Below are 27,658 nucleotides of genomic sequence, written 5' to 3'. Positions count from 1 at the left end.
GAGAGAGAGATATCAGGCAGGAAATTAATTTAAACTAAATCCCAGATATGAGTCTTATGTCATGTGATGTATCAAGGGGATGAGGAGGACTGAGGAAATGGAGCAATACTCACTTCAGTGCGAGGAAGGTAATCGGGGTCGGCCTGTATTCGGGCAATAATCTCACAGAGGACAATACCGTAGGAGAACACATCCGCCTGGAAACGGAAGAAAACAAACGTTTGAGATGAGTTCTTAGCTTGAGGGGTTGATGTGTATCAGACCAGTAGTCCTGTCCAGTCCTGTCAATAGTAGAGGTCAAGGGTTAGAGATCAGGGACCTACCTTAAGGCTCCATGGATTGATGAGGAATTGAAAAACTGTATGGTTGAAAGAGATGGGGCAAAAGGAGTGGCTAATAAGTCTGGCTGTACATCTGAATGGCTTACTTACTGCAAATGTATGTGAGTAAACTCAACAAAAAGAACAAGAATCTTTATTAGAAGCCAAGATCAATGACATAAAGAATGATGGAAAAAACCTTGAGTACTTTAAATTATGGGCAAAGACAAATTCAACTCCATCTATCATCAAATCAGATGGCTTATTTATCAAAACCATTTGATGTTGCCAATTATTTTAATGATTATTTAATTGGCAAAGTGGGCAAACTTAGGCAGGAAATGCCCATGACAAACAGTGAGCAATTATATTAATGTATAAAAAAACAAATAATGAAAGAAAAGCAGTGCAAGTTTGAATTTTGTAAAGTTATTGTGGAGAGGTGGGAAAATTATTGTTAACGATCAAAAATGACAAACCTCCTGGCATTGACAACTTAGATGGAAAGCTACTGAGGATGGTAGCTGACCCTATAGCCACTCCTATCTGTCATATCTTTAATCTGAGCCTAGAGGAACCTCTTTGTCCTCAGGCCTGGAGGGAAGCTAAAGTAATTCCGCTACCCAAGAGTGGTAAAGCGGCCTTTACTGGTTCTAACAGCGGACCTATAAGCTTGCTGCCAGCTCTTAGCAAACTGCTGAAAAAAATTGTGTTTGACCAAATACAATGCTATTTGTCTGTAACAAATTAACAACAGACTTTCAGCATGCTTATAGAGAAGGGCACTCAACATGTACTGCACTGACACAAATGACTGATGATTGGTTGAAATACATTGATAATAAGAAGATTGTGGGAGCTGTACTGTTAGATTTCAGTGCAGCGTTTCATATTATTGACCATAACCTGTTGAAAAAACTTAAGTGCTATGGCTTTTCAACCTCTGCCATATCATGGATTCAGAGCCATCTATTTAATAGAACTCAAAGGGTTTTCTTTAATGGAAGCATCTCAAATCAAAGTTTATTTGTCACGTGCGCCAAATACAACAGGTGTAGGTAGACCTTACAGTGAAATGCTTACTTACAGGCTCTAACCAATAGTGCAAAAAAGGTATTAGGTGAACAATAGGTAAGTAAAGAAATAAAACAACAGTAAAAAGACATGCTATATACAGTAGCGAGGCTACATACAGACACCAGTTAGTCAGGCTGATTGAGGTAGTATTAAACATGTAGATATGGTTAAAGTGACTATGCATATATGATGAACAGAGAGCAGCAATAGCGTAAAAGAGGGGTTGGCGGATGGTGGGTGGCGGGACACAATGCAGATAGCCCGGTTAGCCAATGTGTGGGAGCACTGGTTGGTCGGCCCAAATGAGGTAGTATGTACATAAATGTATAGTTAAAGTGACTATGCATATATGATAAACAGAGAGTAGCAGTAGCTTAAAAAGAGGGGTTGGGGGGGGAACACAATACAAATAGTCCGGGTAGCCATTTGATTACCTGTTCAGGAGTCTTATGGCTTGGGGGTAAAAACTGTTGAGAAGCCTTTTTGTCTTAGACTTGGCACTCCGGTACTGCTTGCCATGCGGTAGTAGAGAGAACAGTCTATGACTGGGGTGGCTGGGGTCCTTGACAATTTTTAGGGCCTTCCTCTGACACTGCCTGGTATAGAGGTCCTAGATGGCAGGCAGGTTAGCCACAGTGATGTACTGGGCCGTACGCACTACCCTCTGTAGTGCCTTGCGGTCAGAGGCCGAGCAATTGCCATACCAGGCAGTGATGCAACCAGTCAGGATGCTCTCGATGTTGCAGCTGTAGAACCTTTTGAGAATCTCAGGACCCATGCCAAATCTTTTTAATTTGTTGCTGGGGAATAGGCTTTGTCGTGCCCTCTTCACGACTGTCTTGGTGTGTTTGGACCATTCTAGTTTGTTGTTGATGTGGACACCAAGGAACTTGAAGCTCTCAACCTGCTCCTGTCGATGATAATGGGGGCGTGCTCGGTCCTCCTTTTGCTGTAGTCCACAATCATCTTAGTCTTGGTTACATTGAGGGATAGGTTGTTATTCTGGCACCACCCGGCCAGGTCTCTGACCTCCTCCCTATAGGCTGTCTCGTCGTTGTTGGTGATCAGGCCTACCACTGTTGTGTCGTCTGTAAACTTAATGATTGTGTTGGAGTCGTGCCTGGCCATGCAGTCGTGGGTGAACAGGGAGTACAGGAGGGGACTGAGCACGCACCCCTGGGGAGCTCCAGTGTTGAGGATCAGCGTGGTAGATGTGTTGCTACCTACCCTCACCACCTGGGGACGGCCCGTTAGGAAGTCCAGGATCTAGTTACAGAGGGAGGTGTTTAGTCCCAGGATCCTTAGCTTAGTGATGAGCTTTGAGGGTACTATGGTGTTGAACGCTGAGCTGTAGTCAATGAATAGCATTCTCACATAAGTGTTGCTTTTGTCCAGGTGGGAAAGGGCAGTGTGGAGTGCAATAGAGATTGCATCATCTGTGGATCTGTTTGGGCGGTATGCAAATTGGAGTGGGTCTAGGGTTTCTGGGATAATGGTGTTGATGTGAGCCATGACCAGCCTTTCAAAGCACTTCATGGCTACGGACATGAGTGCTACGGGTCTGTAGTCATTTAGGTAGGTTGCCTTTGTGTTCTTGGGCACAGGGACTATGGTGGTCTGCTTGAAACATGTTGGTATTACAGACTCAATCAGGGACATGTTGAAAGTGTCAGTGAAGACACCTGCCAGTTGGTCATCTCTAACGTCAAACATGTAAAGTGTGGTGTACCGCAGGGCAGCTCTCTAGGCCCTCTACTCTTTTCTATTTTTACCAATGACCTACCACTGGCATTAAACAAAGCATGTGTGTCCATGTATGCTGATGATTCAACCATATATGCATAAGCAACCACAGCTAATGAAGTCACTGAAAGCCTTACAAAGAGTTGCAGTCTGTTTTGGAATGGGTGACCAGTAATAAACTGGTCGTGAACATCTCTAAAACTAAGAGCATTGTATTTGGTACAAATCATTCCTTAAGTGCTAGACCTCAGCTGAATCTGGTAATGAATGGTGTGGCTGTTGAACAAGTTGAGGAGACTAAATTACTTGGCGTTACCTTAGATTGTAAACTGTCATGGTCAAAACATATAGATTCAATGTTTGCAAAGATGGGAAGAGGTCTAGCTGTAATAAAGAGATGCTCTGCTTTTTTGACACCACACTCCAAAAAGCAAGTTCTGCAGGCTCTAGTTTTGTCTAATCTTGATTATTGTCCATTCGTGTGGTCGAGTGCTGCAAGGAAAGACCTAGTTAAGCTGCAGCTGGTCCAGAACAGAGCGGCACGTTTTGATCTTAATTGTAATCAGAGGGCTAATACTAATACTATGCATGCCAGTCTCTCTTGGCTAAGAGTTGAGGAGAGACTGACTGCATCACTTTTTATAAGAAACAATGTGTTGAAAATACCAAATTGTTTGCATAGTCAACTTACAGACAGCTCTGACACACACACTTACCCCATCAGACATGCCACCAGAGGTCTTTTCACAGTCCCCAAATCCAGAACAAATTCAAGAAAACATACAGTATTATAAAGAGCCCTTATTGCATGGAACTTCCTTCCATCTCATATTGCTCAAATAAACAGCAAACCTGGTTTCAAAAAACAGATAAAGCAACACCTCGCAGCACAACGCCTCTCCCCTATTTGACCTAGATAGTTTGTGTGTATGCATTGATATGTAGTGCCTTTTAAAAAATGTATGTAGTTCTGTCCTTGAGCTGTTCTTGTTAATGATGTTCTGCATTATGTCATTCTGTATTATGTTTCATGTTTTGTGTGGACCCCAGGAAGAGTAGCTGCTGCTTTTGCAACAGCTAATGGGGATCTTAATAAAATACCAATACCTTCTCATTGTAGGGTTCATCTCGCAGCACCTCAGGGGCCATCCAGAAAGGAGAGCCCACCACAGCCAGCTTCTCCCCCTCACCACTGCAGGCACAACACAAGTACAAGAAGATAAACATTAAACTGGAGGTTACAACCCTTTTGGGTGAGGGAATAATGCAATTCATTACAGTAGATCGGGGCGGCAGGTGGCCTAGTGGTTAGAGCATTGGACTAGTAACCGAAAGGTTGCAAGATCGAATCCCCGAGCTAACAAGGTAAACATCTGTTGTTCTGCCCCTGAACAAGGCAGTTAACCCACTGTTCCTAGGCAGTCATTGAAAACAAGAATTTGTTCTTAACTGACTTGCCTAGATAAATAAAAGGTAAAAAAAAAAAAAAAAAATTGTTATATTTATCACAACAATTATGAGACAAGCCAAAATATTTGTTAATTCTCTTTGTTTTGAAAGCAGGTGGATTCTTCATCAGATTAATATGTAATAATGAAGTCATAGTCGAGAGAGAGAGAGAGAGAGAGAGAGAGAGAGAGAGAGAGAGGAGGAGAGGGAGAGAGGGAGAGAGAGGCCTTCTTAACCTGCTCTGGTATTATTAGCCTAGCGCACCAGTTTATTCCAAAACAGTACTTCTTGTTCCTGCCTAATCAAATTACCCTCCCCTACTGGCACTTGTCCATCCCTTTACCTCCCAGTCCCACATTCATTTACTACAGAGACATTTCACTGGACTTTGACTCAAAGGAGCAAATCTTGATTTTCTTTTTGGAGTTAAAAATAAATAAAAATTTACCGTGGGATTCAATTTCAGTGCTGATCTTAATCTTATGTATTATGCTAAAAACTGTTTAAGCAATGAATGTCAACCAACATTGTGTTTGTATAGCACTGGCCCCTGTTTAATATATAACCGTTACCGTGGAAATGACTTACTCATAGTTGGGAATCTTCTCAGCGAGACCAAAGTCTCCGACCACTGCAGTGTAGCAGTTCTCATCTGACTTGATCAGGCAGTTCTGAGGACAAACAGTGAGCACAAATTCCATTATGAGCTTCTAAAATGACTGACATTTATGGAGGAAAAGGGAAAGTTTCAGTGAATGCTCAATCAGTCATACTTGAACTGAATCACAAATGAACTTGATGTACTGCATGTTGGTCGATTAGATTCAACTCAAGAGGTTTACGCCCTGCATGAGTCAAAGCACCACGTGGCTCAGTTTCAAGCCGCAATACAAGAAACCGATACAGCCAGAGAATCACAATAACGTCAAGTACTATTGCATGGAAACCAGGTCCCAATTCCTATGGTTTGAAGAAAACACACTGGAACACACGTTACTGTATATAAATGCTGACTAGATCTATTATCTCGGTTTCAGAAAGGAAACACAGTGCACCACATTTCGGACGCATCCATTGACAGTCAACTGCCACCCACTTTGGAGGTGAGGTCCCGGTGGAAGATGCCTTTGGAGTGCAGGTAGCCCAGGCCATTGGCTATCTCGCAGGCCAGCTTGATCCTGGCTGCCCAGCTCAGAGGCTTGTTGCTGTCCAACAGCTGCTCCAGGTTCCCACCGTTGATGTACTGCAGAAAGGTCGAGAGAGGGGGAAAACAACACAACAATTTAGGAAGGTTTCAAATGAAAGTTCAGGAGAAAGTTGTCCTCTGTCACAGGCTTTCACCTTGATGTGAGCAAAAGCGGGGTAGGAAAAAGTACACATTAATCAGTAAAATGTACACTACTGAATTCAATGACTATATCCTGTACATACTCTACATGAGGTACTGAGATATGAAGTAATGTTCTGTACAGACATGGTTACAGCATCCTGTTGGTCATTTGGGGCTATGCCCCGCCCCATTCAGGAAGACAGGTCAAAGAAGTCAAATTGACTTACTCTGAGCGCTCTAAACATAGCATCAATCTAACGCCAAGCACAGCTGAGGACAATGACAGTCAAACGGACAGGACTGCCTGCTTGCAGAAAAATCTAAGTGAATTGGAAATCCACTCAGTAGTTTTAAAAGTAGCTCTGTCGGCTCTAAAATCGGGAGAGGCTTGGCTGTCCCACACAGAACTATCCTAACCTATATCATGTAGTGTAGAATGATTAATCCATCCACAAAACAAAAATGTGGAAAATAACTACAGAGAGAAATTAAAGTAGACACGGGTAACGAAAAGAGAGACTGGGATCCCTTGACTGACCAGACTTCTCTGGGCCTCCCTTGTTATTCTAGACTGGTGTGTTTTAGGTTTCTTGGCAAACTGTCAATTAATTCATTGAGGACTTCTAGAAAAGAGAATATTAGTCAAAACACGTCTGTCTTCTCCCAGTTGGAACTGTAAATAAATGACGTATGTGAACTAAGACTAAATTCCCTTAGCCTATACCTTTAACAGCTTAACCTTTCAATGGAATTTAACCCACCCAAAGCGGAGGATACAGCATCACTCACATTTAACTTGTGCTGCAGTCTTCTACCTTTGTTCAGGTAGAATGTTTGAAGTAGGCCTAATAATAAGTAAACCTAGAAACACACCAACTCAAGTGTGTGTGCGTGTCATTTGGTCTTACGCACTGAAAGGCCACTACACTGTAATGCTCTCTCCCCTCTGTCTGTCTGGTCTCTCCCCCTGCCCTGCAGACCATTCCCAAACCAATCCCAGACGCAGGAGAGGATTATAGCTTGTTTGCCTTACAAATTCCTCTGTAACCCCCCGCATCTGTAGTCTGCCAGCCTAGCGCTCCACTAGGAGCCTCCACTTCACAGGGGTAAAGCCCAGACAAATCCTGCTGCCAGTCGGTCAGTGCGGACATGATCCACTCCATGCACCCTGTAGATTGAGGCGACAGTCTCCAGATCAGATGAATGAGCCAAGGACAAAAGTTAGGCATACAAGTAAGGTTACAAGGCCACATCAACTCACCTCCACCCAAAACCCTGACAAGGTAACCTGGAGAAGGGAAGGCCATTAACACATGATCACAGAGAGCAAGACTAGTGGACTGAAGTATAAAAGGGCAGAACCCAGGCAGTAAAAATGTGAATAACTAAACAGGATATGTTGATGGAGAAACAAATCTAGCAATGTTTTCCACAAGCGCCGGCTGTCGGCTAAACGGACGATAACAGACACATTGTCAGCTGGCTACTTTTCCCCCACTTCATTAACTAGGCTTCTTTTCATTTAAACGTTTAAATTGGCTAGTCAGAAAAGTCTGTATAGCCTTTTTCCACTAGAATGAACGATATGCATCTTGTAGTGATCTATTGATAGCACAGGCCCCTGTCAGTCACAAAGCCAAACTTCTGGTTTGCCAGTCTGCCGTCTGACCTGCCGCTCGGTACCGGTGTTATTTTTTGTGCGCTGTGGTTGGCTGCGGTAACATTTATTTTCACGGAGGAGGGAGAGCATGATGCTTCTTCGTCGTCGTCTCCTGTGAGTGAATTTACATGTCCCATGTAAAGTAAGTGGTAACGATGAGTTGGAATCCACGTAATTATTGTTTTATGGCACATTGACTTAACTTTATTTTGCGTGTTTAGCCAGCCACTGAGTCAGTGGTCATATAGGCTATTTACTGTTATTTGACTGGAAGACCAAACAGCTTGTGTTGAGTAGTTTATAAAAGGTGTCAAACTGACTGAATAAAGTCAAATCTCCTATATCCCGCTTTTATATTCATGAATCATACAACGTAGTTATATGTCCATGGCATCAGGACAAGTAAACCAAAGATCTTGTTTGTATTTTCCTAGGAGTCGAAGCCCACGTCGAGACCTGCCAGTGACCGCTAAAGTGACTCGTCAGTGTAGCCCCATACAGTCACTGGTGTAGCCTAGTGATTGGTTGTTTGCGAACGGACGTTCAATCGTACAGTAACTGAATGCCCAGATGCCTTTTTGCTTGCTTTATATAGCAAGCCATTGCTAAGTGACTGAACCATTTTAGTGAACTGGCCACTGAGTGTATAATGGTGTGTAGACAGTATGGACTGTATATGCAGTAGTTATATAGGATGAGCCATAACTAGAATATAGTTTATACATATAAAGTGGGTAAAACAGTATATAAACATGATTAAAGTGACCAGTGTTCAATGACTATGTACATAGGGCAGTAGTCTCTAAGGTGCAGGGTAGAGTACCGGGTGGTAGCTGGCAAGAACAGTGATTAAGGTTCAGGGCAGGGTACTGGGCGGCTACATTTTACATTGCATTTGAGTCATTTAGCCGACGCTCTTATCCAGAGTGACTTACAGTTGTGAATGCTTACATTTCATTTTTTTTTTAAATTAAAAAATTGTACTGGTGCCCCATGGGAATCGAACCCACAACCCTGGCGTTGCAAACACCATGCTCTACCAACTGAGCCACACGTGGTGGTGACTATTTAACAGTCTGATGGCCTGGAGACAGAAGCTGTTTATCAGGTCTCAGCTTTGATGCACCTGTACGGTCTCTCCTCCTTCTAGATGGATGAACAGGCCGTGGCTCAGGTGGCTGGGGTCTTTGATGATCTTCTTGGACTTCCTGTGACACCGGGTGCTGTAGATTTCCTGGAAGGAAGGCAGTGTGCCCCTGGTGATGTGTTGGGCTGACCGTACCACCCTCTGGAGAGCCCTGTGGTTGTGGGCGGTGCAGTTGTCGTACGAGGCGGTAATACAGCCCGACAGAAGTTTGCGAGGGTCTTTAGGGGCCAAGCCACATTTCTTTAGTCTCCTGAGGTTGAAGAGGTGCTGTCGGTGTGGAGGGACCATTTCAGGTCCTCCGTGATGTCAATGCTGAGGAACTTGAAGCTTTTGACCCTCTCCACTGTGCCCTCTCTGCTGTTGACGTTGAGGGAGAGGTTATTTTCCTAGCACCACTCCCAGGGCTATCGCCAGGGCTATCACCTACTCCCTATAGGCTGTCTCATCATTGTTGGTAATCAGGCCTACCACTGTTTTGTCGTCAGCAAAGTTGATGATGGGCTTTTCTACACAGAACAAACTCAATGTTTAAACCTGTTTCATTGTTCAATCATACCTGTCAGTCTATTCATGGGCGCCTGACTTTGTATAAAAGCGGAGGTACACAAAATCAGAAAATGTTTGCATATTTTTTTTTTTCTTAAATAGATTCCCTATTGAGAATCAATATGTTACTTGACAGAACACAACCTTTTTTCTTAGATTTTAAATCACAATAAACTAAATTGAAAGGGTAGACTAGACTATTTTTTCTGTCTAGTTTAGTAACCTACTGCCTTCCATCAATGTCTCACCAACAGTGATTGATTGACAGGTCTGAAACCCTACCAACTCTGCCTCAAACATCCCACCCACAGTGATTGATTGACAGGCCAAACTGTTAATGGGATTGATCATCCATAATACCCTAATTGTCCATAGCAGCAGAGACACTAAAATACATCATTTTAACAAACATTGTGGCAATTCATATCTTGCAGTAAAACTAAACATGACTTGAATCTCAAGAGAAGACCGGTTTAATGTTAAAAAAGGTAATCTTACTTAGAAAAATAGTAGCCTAGGCCTGGACAATATCCAAAACAACTAACATACATAAAACACTAGGCAGGTGTAACTCTTAGAAATCATTAACTGATACACTTAGCTGAAGACAAGGCTTGCCCTGAGCCTTCCTGAATTAAAGCTAAGAAAGCCAGAAAGGAAATGGGAATTAATTGTCTCTTGTGACCACTGCGAGCAGCTTCAAATAATGGTCTAATACCCCAGTGGCTCATGGATTACCCAAATTATAATGCTCCTAATCGGTCTTTGCCTAATGTGTAAACTAGGTCTGTCAGGCAGTGGGAAGCAGAGCAGAGGTTAGTGTGCCGACCCGACGGGCCCTGGCAGGGCCAGCGGAGTCCAAGGGAGTTTTGATCGGAGGAGCAGGGCTTTACAAGGAGCACGTGCTTCTAAATTGAAAAATGTAGGGGCACACAAAGAAATTTAGGAACACAATGAAAAATATGAGGTAATAAAGCTAGAATCCTTCATTTTTCTAGGCGCACTGGTCCTCATAAATTAAAATTCTAGGTCACCCAGCAAAATATTTAGGCACATATGGAAGTAAAATGGTCGCACTGTAGAGCTCTGATGAGTGATTGTATCTCTAAGCCTGTGGCTGCACGGTAACTTGACTCTTCATTTCCTACCATGGAGACCCGTCAGGCCCGTTGCTTAGGTCAGGATCCAGCCAGAGCTGGTAGCTAGTTTTGTTTATGCAGCAGTAGCAGCAAAACATGACCCCATGATGACGTGTTTTCAGTATTCACAGCCTGGCTTGAGGCTGCTGACACCACAGCCCCAGGAGACTGGTGTGTGAGAAGTTTCCCCTCTCTTCCAGTCTTCATCTCCATGGATCCACATATTTGATAACTTCCTGCTATCATTCGCTTCACACAAGTGCTTGGGCTCAGATGGGGCAGTTAGTCGTAAAGCTAATCGCCTTACTAATCGGCGCTTATCATTAGCACAAGGTTATCTATTTGGATTACATGGACACGCACACGCCGACTCAGTCACACAGATAGGTTAAAAATAAGTCAAGCTTGAAAACAGAACCCTTAGCCCTAATGGAACCCATCCCCTGGCTTTTCATTGAGAACATCAACACAGCTTTATTTGCTCACATGTAAACTATGCAGGGAAACACAAGGTTCTTTCAATTACAGGTTGCTGTCCTTCTGGGCGATGCGGCACTGTTTAGTGTTCACCTGAAGAAAAACCCTTGATAAAACATTCACAATACCTTTTCATTATAATCACGGCTATGAGGTCACCTTTCAGTGGGTTATACTTATCTGAGACTATCTGAACAAACTGACTATACTGCAACAGGACTCAATGAGACACTATTGAGTACAATATGACAGTATTAGCTACATTACAAGTAAAAAGCATTTAGGCCTATACTGATGCTAGAGAACCCATCATGTTTCTGGAATCACATTCCATCCGCGTGGATGGAAAAACAGAATAAGACGACAGTGTCCCAACTTCCCAACCTGAAACATGACAGCAAGTGGCATAGTCATGTTTCTGAGGTGTAGGCCATTTATACAAGGCTCTAAGTCACAAAGAAGAACAGTGGTTCCTCTTACCTCAGTCAGAGCATGGAGCTGGCCTTCCTGAACACACACACCCATGAACCTAGAGGAAGACAAAGACGTCAGTCAGTTATTGTTTCTATGTATAATGAACATTTCATGAGTTGAAATAAAAATAAAAGGCCAGACATTTTCCATACGCACAAAAAGCTTATTTCTGTCAAATTGTGCACACAAATATGTTTACATCCCTGTTAGTGAGCATTTCTCCTTTGCCATGATAATCCATCCACCTGACAGGTGTGGCATATCAAGAAGCTGAATAAACAGCATGATCATTACACAGGTGCACCTTGTGCTGGGGACAATACAAGGCCACTAAAATGTGCTGTTGTCACACAACACAATGTCCACCAGAGCTGTTGACAGAGAATTGAATGTTAATTTCTCTACCATAAGCTGCCTCCGTTGTTTTAGAGAATTTGGCAATACATCCAACCGGCTTCAGAACCGCAGACCACATGTAACCACGCCAGCCCAGGACCTCCACTTCCAGCTTGTTCACCTGCGGGATCGGCTGAGACCAGCCACCCGGACAGCTGATGAAACTGACAATTATTTCGGTCTTTAACTTCTACGGGATCGGTGTGTCCCCCACGGGACGGTTGAGCTAACGTGCGCTAATGTGATTAGCATGACGTTGTAAGTAACAACAACATTTCCCAGGACATAGACATATCTGATATGGGCAGAAAGCTTAAATTCTTGTTAATGTAACGGCACTGTCCAATTTACAAAGATCAAAACTATGCTACATTTTTTAAATAAAATACATTTTATATTCAAATGTAGGAACTGGGTTCCACAATATGAACCCCCCTGTCCAGTCATGTGAAATCCATATATTGGGGCCTAATGAATTTATTTAAAATTGACACATTTCCTTATATGAACTATAACTCAGTAACATCATTGAAATTGTTGCGTTTATATTTTTGTTCAGTATATTTACCACAAAATACCATGAGAGAGACATGTGGTGGATGCATATTTATGGATCTCCTGTTATGCTCATCTCATGTTGACATGACAAAGCTAAGCTATGGGGGTCTAGAGTTTAAGATTTGAGTGGGTCTATATGTAGTGCAAAAAAGTAATTATCTGGCCCAAGGACGACAGCATAGTCCTTTCGAGAGCAAAATGACAAAGCACTTGGTGGTTAAATACTTCTGCACTGGAAGAAAAGACCCAACAAGAGCAGTGCAAACAAGAAAGTCATTTTCTAGGGGAAACAAGGCTCACTCTTGACCCACATTCCATCTCTTTTTCTCCCTCTTTTTCTGAGCCACTGCTTCCAAATCTTAACAGGCAGGAGTCACAGTCAAGGCAGTCTGTTTTTGTAAATGACAAACTGGCTGTATGAATATCCTAACACACGAGCCAGGCTGTACGCACAGCGAGTGTTGGCGCCCATGAGTTAAGACCCAATAAACGCGAGACAGAACTTTGTGGGTTCTTCGAAGGGTTTCTCAGACAAAGAACCACTCAGAATTTTCTTGTCAGCCAACCACCACAGAACTAACTGCAACAAAGCTGTGATTGTAACACAGCACACACAGACCATCTCTTTCCTACCCACCACCTACAGCAGAATGTGAGCTCTGTAGTGTATCATGCAAAGCCTCGGTCAGCCTAATCCATTTGAGGATAGGAAATTCAGATTGTTCCATATTATTGTCCATGACAACATAAAACATTGTCATACAATAATAAATCCAAAAACTATTTGTTCTATCGTGATGGGTTTGGTCAAATATGTATGTGTGCCCATTTTGTAGGCTCCCAACTTAATACGAAAATAAATGGCTTTGGTGAGAAGAAAGCGAAAAGGGAAAGGTTGTTCCTCATAAGGGAATTCATGTAAATGAAATTCAAACTCAGGATGTTGTTCCAGAAAATCCATTGTTAAATACTGTGGAACAGCGGAGATCAAGGTCACACCCCATACGTAAAATGTATGCACGCATTTCTGTAAGTCGTTTTGGATAAAAGAGTCTGCTAAATGGCATATATTTAAGCAATAAGGCATGAGGGGGTGTGGTATATGGCCAATATACCACGGCTAAGGGCTGTTCTTATGTGCAACGCAACACAGTGTCTGGATACAGCCCTTAGCCGTGGTATATTGGCCATATACCACACCCCCTCATGCCTTATTGCTATTATAAAAGTGATTACAAACATAATTAGAACAGTAAAAATAAATGTTGTCATACCTGTGGTATACGTTCTGATATACCACGGCTTTCAGCCAATCAGCATTCAGGGCTCAAACCATCCAGTTTATAATATTATTTATATATTACCCCACTGATTCCATTACCAAGGGGAGGCTAATGTCATTTTAACAGAAAGCTACAGATCAAAGTATCTTTCAAAGATGAAGGATTCAGAAATGACTGATACTGAGTCACTTTCTAGAAGAAAAAAAAGGGATTAGGCTATTAGTCAGTAAGAAAATGACGCCATTTCTGAATATGGCACCATAACTGAACTTTTCTAGCCCTGTACCAACTGTCCATATTGTTGTACTAATAAAGCTGAAGTCATTTTTTGAATAGCCCCTTGAGATTAGGTTATTAAAAGCTGGGATAATTTAAATCAGTAACTGACCAAGAATTAAAAATAATTGTATAATATCGCAGAAGGCATTTTATTTCTATGCTTCTCCAAAAAGACAGATTGATATTCAAACCATACAAAATATTGAGGATGGTGGTGTGCCAAAAAAATAAAAAATAAACTGTCCAAAATGTAGTGGAAGACAGGTGTTTTGTTTCCTGGAGGTCACCTGAGGATATTGGGATGGGACAGTCTGTTCATCAGTTGGACTTCTCTCAGCATGTTGGCTCGGTTACTGCTCAGTTTGTTCATCTTCAGAGCCATCACCTGGCCCGACACTCTGTGGCGTACCTGCAACGAACACAACAATCCAGTCATTTAGGCATTATCGGTACGCTTCTCTTTAACACTACCGTTCCCTTATCAATATTCCCTTATCATGGGGACACTTTTCTCTAAACATTATCGTTATTCCAAGATCATGGAGAACGGTTCTCTCTATTTCTGCAGCAAAATGAATGTCATTCCACATCCAGCACCATAACAACGGGGAATCAACCTAGTCTATTTCTCCTGTGAATTAAGTCAGTCACTGGCCTTCCTTGCAGCATTAACTCCAATGTGATCAAAGATGAGTGGCTGCCGGTCATCCCCACAGTGGTGCACTAGAAAGAATACTGAGCCGAGGCCAAGAATATGAATGTTGTGATATGTAACCTAGGTGTTAGCCTATCACAACTACCTAAAATGTAACCCTTTTCTTTGGCAGAGAAGGCAGAATACTTTTCTAACTACAACAATACAAACATAAAACTATTTCCCAACGATCAGATTGATTTGCTTCCTCAAAGCCATAACAACCACAGGAAGTTATGAGTCAGGGTGAGAAAAATAAGCTGTATCTGCTACTGCTCACTTCCTCCAGATGAAATATTAAGACACTGAAACCAGTGAATAAGAAGATATTAAGTCTCAACTCAGGTCGGTCTGCGAGTACAGTAACAGATACACTGCATAGCTGGTTATATAGCTAGTTTACAGGTTACATTTGTTGGAGAGCGGAGATAAAAGGAAGTTTGAGGTACAGAAAAGGGAAGCAGACCAAGCTAGGCTTCTATAACACTTGGATGAGTATCCAGTTCATAGTGCTTCTTTAGCCACTCTTGATGTTCAAGTACAAAGGTGCAGCTAGTCTTGCTCTTCCCTGTAGGAGAGGAGCAGGCAGCAGATGGCCTCCTCTAGACCACCTCCCCCACTCCCATCCTCTGCCCACCAAGAGAGAGTGCAGCCTGGCTCAAACAAAGACCCATAATGTTGCCCCAGCAAGACCCTGCACCTCCAATCTGTTCCATCAATCCAGCTAGCCTCCACAATACCTAGCCCTGTAGACAGGACACACAGTCGAAGACAAACAGATAATTCCATTTTATTTCATGTAGATCCATTGTCCCCTTGCTTAGACAAATATGGAACTCTCATTAAACAGGAAATATTTGTGTCCGTTAAGCATTTAGAGAAGCAAGTATGAAGCAACGAGGGTAAATATCGCAAGTGAGAAGCAATGAGGGTAAATATTGTTGTACTAATAAAGCTGAAGTCATCATTTTGACTTGAGAGGAAACAGCTGCAATATAACAATATCATGGCCCCAAGGATTAAACAGCACCTTTTAAAACATGGTTGAGCATGTGTGTGTGAATAAAGGAAGCTTTTTCTTTAGGGTTTGTTCAACAAGGACCATTTGTAAAGGCAGAAGGCCCCAGTCATGTTCAGGTTGGATGGGCATTCCCTCCCTAAAATACATGGTGTGATGACATCCCCTCAGGCAGACTGGGGCAGGACCCTACACGCTGCCCTTCCCCCACCAAGTCAGCACTGGGTCCTTTGCATTAACCCTTTGAATCCAATGAGCAGTGATTGAGTAGTTCTAAGGCAGACCACTCTCTGCTCTGAAGCAGCCATTAGATTACTGTGCGTCACAGCTCCAGACATAGCAACACTTCTATTCCTTTCTGTAATTAGGCTAGTTTCCTGTTTGACTCATACATACAGATGGAAAGGAAACAGTATGACTAAGATAGGAGGCATGAGATAGAAAGTGCTGACATTATTGTGGTGGTTGTGACAACATCAATATAGAATACCCTGACTCCGACTTTTCAGTAGGTGAAGCTGAAGTCTATAAACTAACTAATTGAAAGTCCCTCATTGAAAGTAAAAGTAACTTTCATGAGCGCTGAAGCTGGTTGGAGGAAATTACAATGTGGGTTACACCAAAATTGAACGTAGCTAACATGACCTCAAAATGTCAGTAAAGGAGTTGAACATCTAACCTCAATAGCAATACCTGTTGAAGCACCAACCCTGTCAGGCTGTTAGTGTAATGGACGATATAGCACTTAGACAGCCATTGTAGCCTAACGTCTAGTCGCAATCATAAACCTCTTCAGCCCTTCAAGGACTAGCAAACACAACGTGGAAATAAATTGGCTTCTCGCACGTGCCAAATCAGTCGATTGTGAGAGAATAGGCTAGATCAATGTAATAAGGAGCGGCCACAGTATCTGTGTGCTAGAGGTGTTCACGGATCCATCTGTACCCGAATACCTGAGACCCAATCCAGAATTCTAAATAATGTCACGGGTTTGGGTTGGATCTGATTGTTACGGGTATGTGTCATTTTAACTGACTTGTCCGGAAGGGCCTCTACATATCAGAACGCGACTGCTGTGCGCGCGAGGGAGAAATTGGATAATTTATGCTGCTGCTCTTGATTTTCATGAAAGTGGAGAGTGGCGCGTGTAGCTTGTTGTTGTTGGCCAATCATAAGTCATCAAAGCGACAATAGGCTACAGTCAGAGCCTCTGTGCGTTTCAAAAGAGATATGCAATAATGAAGACATCAAAAATAGGAAGAAAAAAAATTTAATCACGTAGCAACCATAAAGTGTTAAACAAATCAAAATATTTTTGAGATTCCACAAAGTAGCCACCCTTTGCCTTGATGACAGCTTTGCACACTCTTGGCATTCTCTCAACCAGCTTCATGAGGTAGTCACCTGGAATGCATTTCAAATAACAGGTGTGCCTTGTTAAAAGTGAATTTGTGGAATTTATTTCTTAATGCGTTTGAGCCAATAAGTTGTGTTGTGAGAAGGTATACAGAAGACAGCCCTATTTGGGAAAAGACCAAGTCCATATTATGGCAAGAACAGCTCAAATAAGCAAAGAGAAATGACAGTCCATCATTACTTTAAGACATGAAGGTCAGTCAATACGGAACATTTCAAGAACTTTGAAAGTTTCTTAAAGTGCAGTCGCAATAACCATCAAGCTCTGATGAAACTGGCTCTCATGAGGACTGCCACAGGAAAGACCCAGAATTACCTCTGCTGCAGAGGATAAAGTTAATTAGCGTTAACTGCACCTCAGATTGCAGCCCAAATAAATGATTCAGAGTTCAAGTAACAGACATCTCAACATCAACTGTTCAGAGAAGACTGCGTGAATCAGGCCTTCATGGTCGAATTACTACAAAGAAACCACTACGAAAGGACACCAATAAGAAGACGAGACTTGCTTGGGCCAAGAAACATGAGCAATGGACATTAGACCAGTGGAAATCTGTCCTTTGGTCTGATGAGTCCAAATTTGAGATTTTTGGTTCCAACCACTGTGTCTTTGTGAGACGCAGAGTAGGTGAACGGATGATCTCCGCATGGGTCGTTCCCACCGTGAAGCATAGAGGAGGAGATGTGATGGTGTGGGGGTGCTTTGCTGGTGACATTGTCAGTGATTTATTTAGAATTCAAGCTACACTTAACCAGCATGGCTACCACAGCATTCTGCAGCGATATGCCATCCCATCTGGTTTGCGCTTAGTGGGACTATTATTTCTCTCTCAACAGGACAATGACCCAACACACCTCCAGGCTGTGTACGGGCTACTTGACCACAGAGAGTGATGGAGTGCTGCTTTAGATGACCTGGCCTCCACAAATCACCCGACCTCAACCCAATTGAGATGGCTTAGGATGAGTTGGACCGCAGAGTGAAGGAAAAGCATCCAACAAGTGCTCAGCATATGTGGGAACTCCTTCAAGACTGTTGGAAAAGCATTCCAGGTTGAGAGAATGCCAAGAATGTGCAAAGCTGTCATCAAGGCAAAGGGTGGCTACTTTGAGGAATCTAAAATACATTTTGATTTGTGAAACACTTTTGGTTACTACATGATTCCATGTGTTATTTCATAGTTGTGATGTCTTCACTATTATTCTACAATGTAGAAAATAGTAAAACGGCCGATTTTTTGTGGAATATCTACATAGGCGTACAGAGGCCCATTATCCTCTCTGGGCTAGGCGGGACGAATTCGTCCCACCTACGCAACAGCCAGTGTAATCCAGTGGCGCGATTTTCAAATACCTTAAAAATCCTATTACTTCAATTTCTCAAACATATGACTATTTTACAGCTATTTAAAAGACAAGACTCTCGTTAATCTAACCACACTGTCCGATTTCAAAAAGGCTTTACAACGAAAGCAAAACATTAGATTATGTCAGCAGAGTACCAAGCCAGAAATAATCAGACACCCATTTTTCAAGCTAGCATATAATGTCACAAAAATCCAGAAGACAGCTAAATGCAGCACTCACCTTTGATGATCTTCATCAGATGACAACCCTAGGACATTATGTTATACATTACATGCATGTTTTGTTCAATCAAGTTCATATTTATATCAAAAACCAGCTTTTTACATTAGCATGTGACGTTCAGAACTAGCATACCCCCCGCAAACTTCCGGCGAATTCACTAACAATTTACTAAATTACTCACGATAAACGTTCACAAAAAGCATAACAATTATTTTAAGAATTATAGATACAGAACTCCTCTATGCACTCGATATGTCCGATTTTAAAATAGCTTTTTGGTGAAAGCACATTTTGCAATATTCTAAGTACATAGCCCAGCCATCACGGGCTAGCTATTTAGACACCCGGCAAGTTTAGCACTCACCAATATCAGATTTGCTATTACAAAAGTTTGATTACCTTTTGTTGTCTTCGTCAGAATGCACTCCCAGGACTGCTACTTCAATAACAAATGTTGGTTTGGTCCAAAATAATCCATCGTTATATCCGAAAAGCGGCGTTTTGTTTGTGCGTCCCAGACACTATCCGAAATGGTAAATCAGGGTCGTGCGCATGGCGCAATTCGTGACAAAAAAAATCTAAATATTCCATTACCGTACTTCGAAGCATGTCAACCGCTGTTTAAAATCAATTTTTATGCAATTTATCTCGTAAAAAAGCGATAATATTCCGACAGGGAATCTCCTTTTCGGCCTGCCATATGAGTTCTGTTATACTCACAGACACCATTCAAACAGTTTTAGAAACTTTAGGGTGTTTTCTATCCAAAGCCAATAATTATATGCATATTCTAGTTACTGGGCAGGAGTAGTAACCAGATTAAATCGGGTACGTTTTTTATCCAGCCGTGTCAATACTGCCCCCTAGCCCTAACAGGTTATCAGCAACCATCACTCCTGTAGTCCAATGGCACGTTGTGTTAGCTAATCCAAGTTGATCATTTTAAAAAGGCTAATTGATCATCAGAAAACATAATTGCAAAAAGGTTAGCACAGCTAAAAACGGTTGTCCTAATTAATGAAGCAACAAAACTGGCCTTCTTTAGACTAGTTGAGTATCTGGAGCGTCAGCATTTGTGGGTTCGATTACAGACTCAAAATGGCCAGAAACAAAGACCTTTCTTCTGAAACTCGTCAATCTATTCTTGTTCTGAGAAATGAAGGCTATTCCATGCGAGAAATTGCTAAGAAAATGAAATCTCGTACAACACTGTACTACTCCCTTCACAGAACAGCGCAAGCTGGCTATAACCAGAATACAAAGAGTAGTGGGAGGCCCCAGTGCACAACTGAGCAAGAGGACAAGTACATAAGAGAGTGTCTAGTTTGAGAAACAGACGCCTCACAAGTCCTCAACTGGCAGCTTCATTAAATAGTACCCGCAAAACACCAGTCTCAACGTCAACAGTGAAGAGGCAACTCGGGGATGCTGGCCTTCTACTAGGCAGAGCTACAAAGAAAAAGCCATATCTCAGACTGGCCAATAAAAATAAAAGATTAATATGGACAAAAGAACACAGACACTGAACAGAGGAACTCTGCCTAGAAGGCCAGCATCCCGGAGTCGCCTCTTCACTGTTGACGTTGAGACTGGTGTTTTGCTGGTACTATTTAATGAAGCTGTCACTTCTCTTATCCGTATTTTTTAAAACTGCACTGTCGGTTAGGGGCTCGTGAGTATGCATTTCACTGTAAGGTCTACACCGGTTGTATTCGGCGCATGTGACCAATAAAATTTGATGCTCCAGATACTCAACTAGTCTAAAGAAGGCCAGTTTTATTGCTTCTTTAAATCAGCACAACAGTTTTCAGCTGTGCTAACATAATTGCAAAAGGGTTTTCTAATGATCAATTTGCCTGTTAAAATTATAAACTTGGACTAGCTAACACAACGTGCCATTGGAACACGAGTGATGGTTACTGATAATGGGCCTCCCAACTATTCTTTGGGAGCGTCATGAAATGGGATTCCATGGCCGAGCAGCCGCACACAAGCCTAAGATCGCAATGCCAGGCGTCGGCTGGAGTGGTCTAAAGCTTGCCGCCACTGGACTCTGGAGCAGTGGAAACGCGTTCTCTGAAGTGATGAATCACGCTTCACCATCTGGCAGTCCGACGGATTAATCTGGGTTTGGCGGTTGCCAGGAGAATGCTACCTGCCCGAATGCATAGTGCCAACTGTGAAGTTTGGTGGAGGAGGAACAATGGTCTAGGGCTGTTTTTCATGGTTCGGTCTAGGCCCCTTAGTTCCAGTGAAGGAAAATCTTAACACTACAGCATACAATGACATTCTAGAGTAGACGATTCTGTGCTTCCAACTTTATGGCAACAGATTGTGGGAGGCCCTTTCCTGTTTCAGCATGACAATGCCTGCGTGCACAAAGCGAGGTCCATACAGAAATTGTTCATCGAGATCGGTGTGGAAGAACCTGACTGGCCTGCACAGAGCCCTGACCTCAACCCCATCGAATACCTTTAGGATGAATTGGTACACCAACTTTGAGCCAGGCCTAATCTCGCAACATCAGTGCCCGACCTAACTAATGCTCGTGGCTGAATGGAAGCAAGTCCCCGCAGCAATATTCCAACATCTAGTGGAAATCCTTCCCAGAAGACTAGAGGCTGTTATAGCAGCAAAGGGGGGGGGGGCAACTCCATATTAATACCTATGATTTTGGAATGAGATGTTTGACAAACAGGTGTCCACATACACTACATGACCAAAAGTATCTAATCAATGGAAGTGACAGAATTAAAAGTTAAAGGAGAACGATAGGCTACAACGACTAAGCGCCAACAGACAGAGTACTACTTAATATTCTGAACGGACTTGTTATTTGTAACTGTAGAATGAGAAGGTGCTTGAAATTTTAAAAAACATTTAAAAAAATGCTCTGCAGCCTCAATTAGCCTAGCTAGCTAACATTAGTTAGCTTAACTAGCTTCTTCCAGTTTGATGCAGTCAAGACAGGTACTACGTAATCATATTTGATGATAAACAACTTCGCTATGGTAGCTATTAGTCTACTATGGTAGCTATTAGTCTACAATAGCGATAGGGGCGGCAGGTAGCCTAGTTGTTAGAGCGTTGGCCAGTAACCGAAAGGTTGCTAGATCGAATCCCCGAGCTGACAAGGTAAAAATCTGTTGTTCTGCCCCTGAACAAGACAGTTAACCCACTGTTCCTAGGCCGTCATTGTAAAAAATAATTTGTTCTTAACTGACTTGCCTAGTTAAATAAAGGTTAAACAAAAATAATTGTCTTCTTTGTTGGTTGCTGTCTCCTCGTCACTCGCTCAATGTATTAGCTAACTGTATTCTGCACCACACACTGAGGTTTAATAATAGAATAAGGGCTGAGACATCATCACAACTCAGGGTGAGATATGTTTCTAAGTAATCCTGGTGATGACATACCATAGCTTTTCTGCTAGCCTAGCCTAAACCATATGTTGATATGAATGAATAAGCGGTCCTCACACAATGTACTATTTACCTACCAGTACCACCTACCTACCATAAAACTCTTGCATTTCTCGTCAATCATAACATAAACCCACCTTGTAGACCTCTGAGAAGAAGCCGGAGCCAATCCACTCGCAGATGAAGTCATCAAGGCGCGTCAGGCAGGAGAAGGCACTGATGAGGGCGCGGTAGGACGAGGGGCACACTCTTCCCACCTGAGACGGGGCCCATTCCCCTCCACCATCCAGGTCATCGAGACGGTCTGGCCTCATGGAGGGGAAGCCGGCAATGGAGTTGCGCTTGTTCCGATCCATCATTCTCTCTTCACTGGTAACTCTGTGGGGGACTCCTCGAAGGTTTCACATTTTTGATAACTGCTTGGCAACCCTTTACAGCCCTAAGAGGAAGGAAACACCAAAATCCATTCTCAGCAGGCAGACTGAGAAAATTGTGTGTTTTGGTGCCAGCTAATAATATTTGTACTTTCCTGTAGTTTAGAATGTACAGTACAAGCTTATGGTTCACAGGTCACAAATAACAAGCCAGAAAACACCAATAGTTTCAGCTAGTATCTGTATGGAAAATATGGTGTTTTATGCACCCCTGAAGCATAATAAATCAGTGTGTGTGTGTTTTTAATCCCCATTCCGTTCATTTAAACAGAACACAGTTATGTTGTCATGAGGGGGATAATGAGCCTAATCTATTTTATCACATTCCTGTCATTTCCTCCAACTTTTTTCAAATACTAAGACAAAAGCATTACTTCACACAAGGTCAATCTACTTAGACACATATGACAGGGGTCCTAACCCGCCTCTGGTCTGACAAGCCTACAAATAATGGCTCTAATAGGGATGGATTGTCCAATTATATGAGATTAAGCCAAGATAAAGCCAAAGTCGAAGACTGGGATCCAAAACGAACAAGGGAGCATGAACAGGAACACAAGGAGACATAATAACCCTATAGTAATGACCATAGGAAGCAGTCCTTTGATTTAAATGATGACTGAGTGAGGGAGAGGATGACCTTTCACATGGCACTAGTACTTTGAAGCATCCAGCACTTGTTAAGGACCCCTGATTTCCCAGCATGCACAGGTCTATTGAGCTTACTCGATGGGCTGGTTGTAACTAGGTGATGTCTCTGGATTAATCTGCTGTCCTCCCCTTTCCTTGAGTTATTGACTAGAGAGAAGCTATTAAAAACTCTGGGAGAAGAATGCTATTCTTAATTCAACCGCTTGTGCGATTCCCATTCCTCATCCAATCCCAAATGAAAACAACTGAAATCAAATCATCCAAAGTTACTGGATTAGTTCTGGAATCTTTTTGCTGCTCCAGCCGTACCCTTAAAAAGAATGTTATCCTCCTCCATTACTAAAGGCATTTTTTGCCATTTTGCAAGTGTATGACAATGATCAGACTCGGTCTGCCAAGAATGTTTAAAGCTGCTGTTTTAGTAAATCTGCTTTTCAGAAGCAGAACGAATGTATAACATATGAGGGCTGTTTTTCATTTCAATTGCTGCTAGGCCTAGTCGTCTGGGTTCACAAGAACAAGTCATAAAAAAGTCACTAAAATTATAAATTATTATTTCCCTTCATTCAAAGCAGAAACACTCAACAGTGTCATATCAATCCTCCCACAGCAATAATGCAGATAGTGTATTCATGACTTCTCCAGTCTGAACCCTTACTTCCCTCACTCCCTCCCTAGGATCTCAGCAGTAACCTACATTTTGTACAGTGCCTTTAGAATGTCTTCACACCCCTGGACTTTTTGCACATTTTGTGGTGTTACAGCTTGAATTTGAAATGGATGACATTTAGATTTGTCACTGGCCTATACACAATACCCCATAATGTCAAAGTGGAATGGTATTGTTTTGAGAGAAAAAAAAACAAGTAAAATGAAAAGCTGAAATGACTTGAGTTAATAAGTATTCAACCCCTTTGTTATGGTAAGCCTAAATAAGTTCAGGAATAAAAATGTGCTTAACAAGTCACAAGTGTTTAACATGATTTTTGAATGACTACCTCGTCCCTGTACCCCACATACAATTATCTTTCTGTAAGGTCACTCAGTCGAGCAGTGAATTTCAAAAAACAGATTCAACCACAAAGACCAAGGAGATTTTCCAATGCCTCGCAAAGAATGGCACCTATTGGTAGATGGGTAAAAAAAATGACATTGAATATCCCTTTGAGCATGGGGAAGTCATTAATTACACTTTGGATGGTGTATCAAAACACCCAGTCACTACAAAGATACAGGCGTCCTTCCGAACTCAGTTGAAGGAGAGGAAGGAAAAGGCTCAGGGATTTCACCATGAGGCCAATGATGTAACAGAGTTCAGTGGCTGTGAAAGGAGAAAACAGGATGGATCAACGACGTTGTAGTTACTCCACAATACTAACCTAATTGACGGAGTGAAAAGAAGGAATCCCGTTCAGAATAAAAAATATTCCAAAACATGCATCCTGTTTGCAACAAGGCACTAACGTAATACTGCAAAAAATGTGGCAAAGCAATTAACATTTTGTATTCAGGACCAAAAAAATTGTTTGGGGCAAATCCAATACATTACTGAATACAACTCTCCATATTTTCAAGCACAATGGTGGCTGCATCATGTTATGGGAATGCTTGTAATCGTTAAGGACTGGGGAATTTTTTAAGGACTGAATTCACCTTTCAGCAGGATAATAACCTAAACCACAAAGCCAAATATACACTGGAGTTGCTTACCAAAAAGACAGTGAATGTTCCTGTGTGGCAGAGTTACAGTTTTGACTTAATCATTTTCAGATCTTGCTGTAGATTTATATAGCAATGATCAACAACCAATTTGAGAGAGCTTGAAGAATTTTGAAAATAATAAAATGGGCAAATGTTGCAGAATCCAGGTGTGGAAAGGTCTTAGAGACTTACCCAGAAAAATGAATAGTTGTAGTCGCTGCCAAAGATGCTTTTACAAAGAATTGATTCAGGGGTGTGAATACTTATGTAAATGAGATTTATGTATTTAATTGAATACATTTGCAAAAATGTCTAAAGACATTTTCACTTTGTCATTATGGGGTATTGAGTGTAGATGAGTGAGATTTTTTTTCTCAATTGAATCCATTTTGAATTCAAGCTGTAACACATTGTGGAATAAGTAAAAGGGTATAAATTCTTTGAAGGCACTGTAGGCTTGTGTGGACATAATGCATGCTTCCAAAGTGATAAATCAGTCTCAATGATAGTGAACTGGAGGAAGTAGAGGAATTTTACAGTGGGCCACTAATGACAAAATTACAATTCCACGGTAACGGATTTAAGCTTTGAATCAGTTTTTCAATTTAAAATGTATGCCAAACAAAAACCATTCATTTCAAAGTTTAACAAATCATACAACTCCATGCACAAGGACTACATAATGATTTCCACTGAAAAAAATATATATACAAAAACTAATTTTGTGGATGAACGGTGTAGTGTGGTCACGATACCAGTATCACAATACTAGGAAGAAAGGAAGTAAAATATCGCAGTGGTCCTTTGTAACTCAGTTGGTGGAGCATGGCGCTTGTAACGACAGGATAGTGGGTTTGATTCCCGGGACCATCCACATGTATGCACGCATGATTGGATGAAAGTGTCTGCTAAATGGCATTTATTATCGCAATACTGGTATCGTGATAACACTAGAACTGTGCAGATGCAAACTTTGGTAATGAAATGATGTAACATCTCCCTTTTATTGAGAAGGGTCCAGCTGCAACCTCTCAGAGCAGTCATCCCTCAGGGTCTCTGATGTCACCTACTGATATGTCATCGCTCAATGCACCTCTCAGGAAAAGTGGGGGAGTCGAAAGGAATCATATGGAGAAGTGGGGGTTTTGAAAGGTACCACTCAAGACATGGTTTGGGTTATCGGACGTCAGTCATGGTCTGCAGAGTTGACAGTAAGAAATTTCAGTTATGCAAAAATATATGTCTATTCACTCACTGTGAGCTGTCTTTGAACGTTACCTACCGGTAGCAATGTATGTATGGTTAAGTATATTGTAAATGCTAGCTAACGTTAGCTACCTTAAATCATAAAAAAAAAAAACATAAAAAAAAAAAGTTATTATTGAATATTTGAAATAACAATCATTGAAATATCAAGTCATGGCGGTTCTAGTAATTACAGAATTCCAGCACTCCTACTGTTATAAGACTGTTTGAAACCCCCACTTCTCCTTATATGGTTCCTTTTGAACACCCCCACTTTTATTGAGAGATGCACTGAGCGATGACATATCAGTAGGTGGAAGCATAGAGACCCTGTGGATGACTGCCCTGAGAGATGGTCGCAGCTGGACCCTACTGCTTTTACGCAACCACATTTTCCAAAATCTCTTAAATATTTGCAACGAATTAAGATTAAAATACATTACATCACCAAAAGTATGGACACCCCATTCAAATGAGTGGATTCGGCTATTTCAACCACATGTCGCCAACAGGTGTATAAAATAATGTACACAGCCACGCAATCTCCAAAGAACTTGACTGGCCTGCACAAAGCCCTGACCTCAAAACCATCAAAAACCTTTAGGATGAATTGGTACGCCAACTGTGAGCCAGACCTGATCACCCAACATCAGTGTCCGTCCTCACTAATGCTTGTGGCTTAATGGAAGCAAGTCCACACAGCAATGTTCCAACATCTAGTGGAAAGCCTTCCCAGAAGAGTGGAGGCTGTAATAGTAGCAAAAGGGGGGGGACCAACTCCATATTAAAGCCCATGATTTTGGAATGAGATATTCGACGAGCAGGTGTCCACATACTTTTGGCCATGTAGTGTACGTCTGCAGAAAGAATGGGATGCCAGCTATGACATGGCACCTTGAGTTTAAAAATAAATATATATATATATATATATATATATATATATATATATATATATATTTTTTGGTTATTGAACTACAGTAAGTGAAGTGGATTTACACCCAGTAACAGAATTACATCATGTTTACCTGATCTATACTACACAGATATGCATAATTATGGATATGAATGTCATTCTCCTCATGTTTCACAAGTTTGGACATAACAGCACAGTAGAGTACAGTGCAGTACAATACAGCAGAGCACAGTTCAGTACAGTATATTTCAGTACAATATACTGTACTCTACTACTGCATTGTACTGTACTCTGCTTTACTGACTGTACTCTACTGTGCTATCCAAACTTGTGAAACATACTTCTATAATAGGTTCAGATTTGGTCCAGTCCGTCTGTGGACGCTAACGTCAAGGCCAGGGTGGACCGAACAAATTTCAACTACATTTCAACATCCATGGACGTCTGGTTCTCAGTGGGTGAGGATGCTGGTTACAGTAAATGGAAAGAGAGGAGGCTCATGGGTAGGTGTCAGTAAGAGCTGTGAGAGTTGACATTAACTGGAAAGAGGGAGGTAGAGGGAAGGGTTGTCCAGACTCAGACTGTGTGCGGTGAATCTTATAGTTTGACCACCAGACAATAAAAAGACAAAGAAAACAGGAGCTGAACATCGCAGTATGCCAGCAGAAGGGAGGACGGTAGCAGGTGACCCAACTG

The 27,658-nt window shown here is 41.9% G+C and overlaps 1 protein-coding gene across 3 annotated transcripts in view; it reads right to left on the bottom strand.

The window, feature by feature from the left end:
• LOC106569259 (dual specificity testis-specific protein kinase 2) overlaps positions 1 to 27,658 on the bottom strand; it is a 36,275-nt gene that overhangs the window by 4,364 nt on the left and 4,253 nt on the right. For all 3 annotated transcript variants that reach the window (XM_045694104.1, XM_014140450.2, XM_014140449.2), the window contains exons 2-8: positions 22,156 to 22,457; positions 14,166 to 14,287; positions 11,369 to 11,417; positions 5,686 to 5,832; positions 5,178 to 5,260; positions 4,248 to 4,332; positions 114 to 197 (exon numbers count right to left, since the gene is read on the bottom strand). In XM_045694104.1, the coding sequence (XP_045550060.1) occupies positions 114 to 197; positions 4,248 to 4,332; positions 5,178 to 5,260; positions 5,686 to 5,832; positions 11,369 to 11,417; positions 14,166 to 14,287; positions 22,156 to 22,377 (792 nt within the window). In that variant the 5' untranslated portion in view covers positions 22,378 to 22,457. The remainder of the gene's footprint in view (positions 1 to 113; positions 198 to 4,247; positions 4,333 to 5,177; positions 5,261 to 5,685; positions 5,833 to 11,368; positions 11,418 to 14,165; positions 14,288 to 22,155; positions 22,458 to 27,658) is intronic.

The sequence above is a fragment of the Salmo salar genome, chromosome ssa14 (genome assembly GCF_905237065.1).
Source record: "Salmo salar chromosome ssa14, Ssal_v3.1, whole genome shotgun sequence".
Taxonomy (NCBI): domain Eukaryota; kingdom Metazoa; phylum Chordata; class Actinopteri; order Salmoniformes; family Salmonidae; genus Salmo; species Salmo salar.
This window is presented reverse-complemented; position numbering and strand designations above follow the sequence as displayed.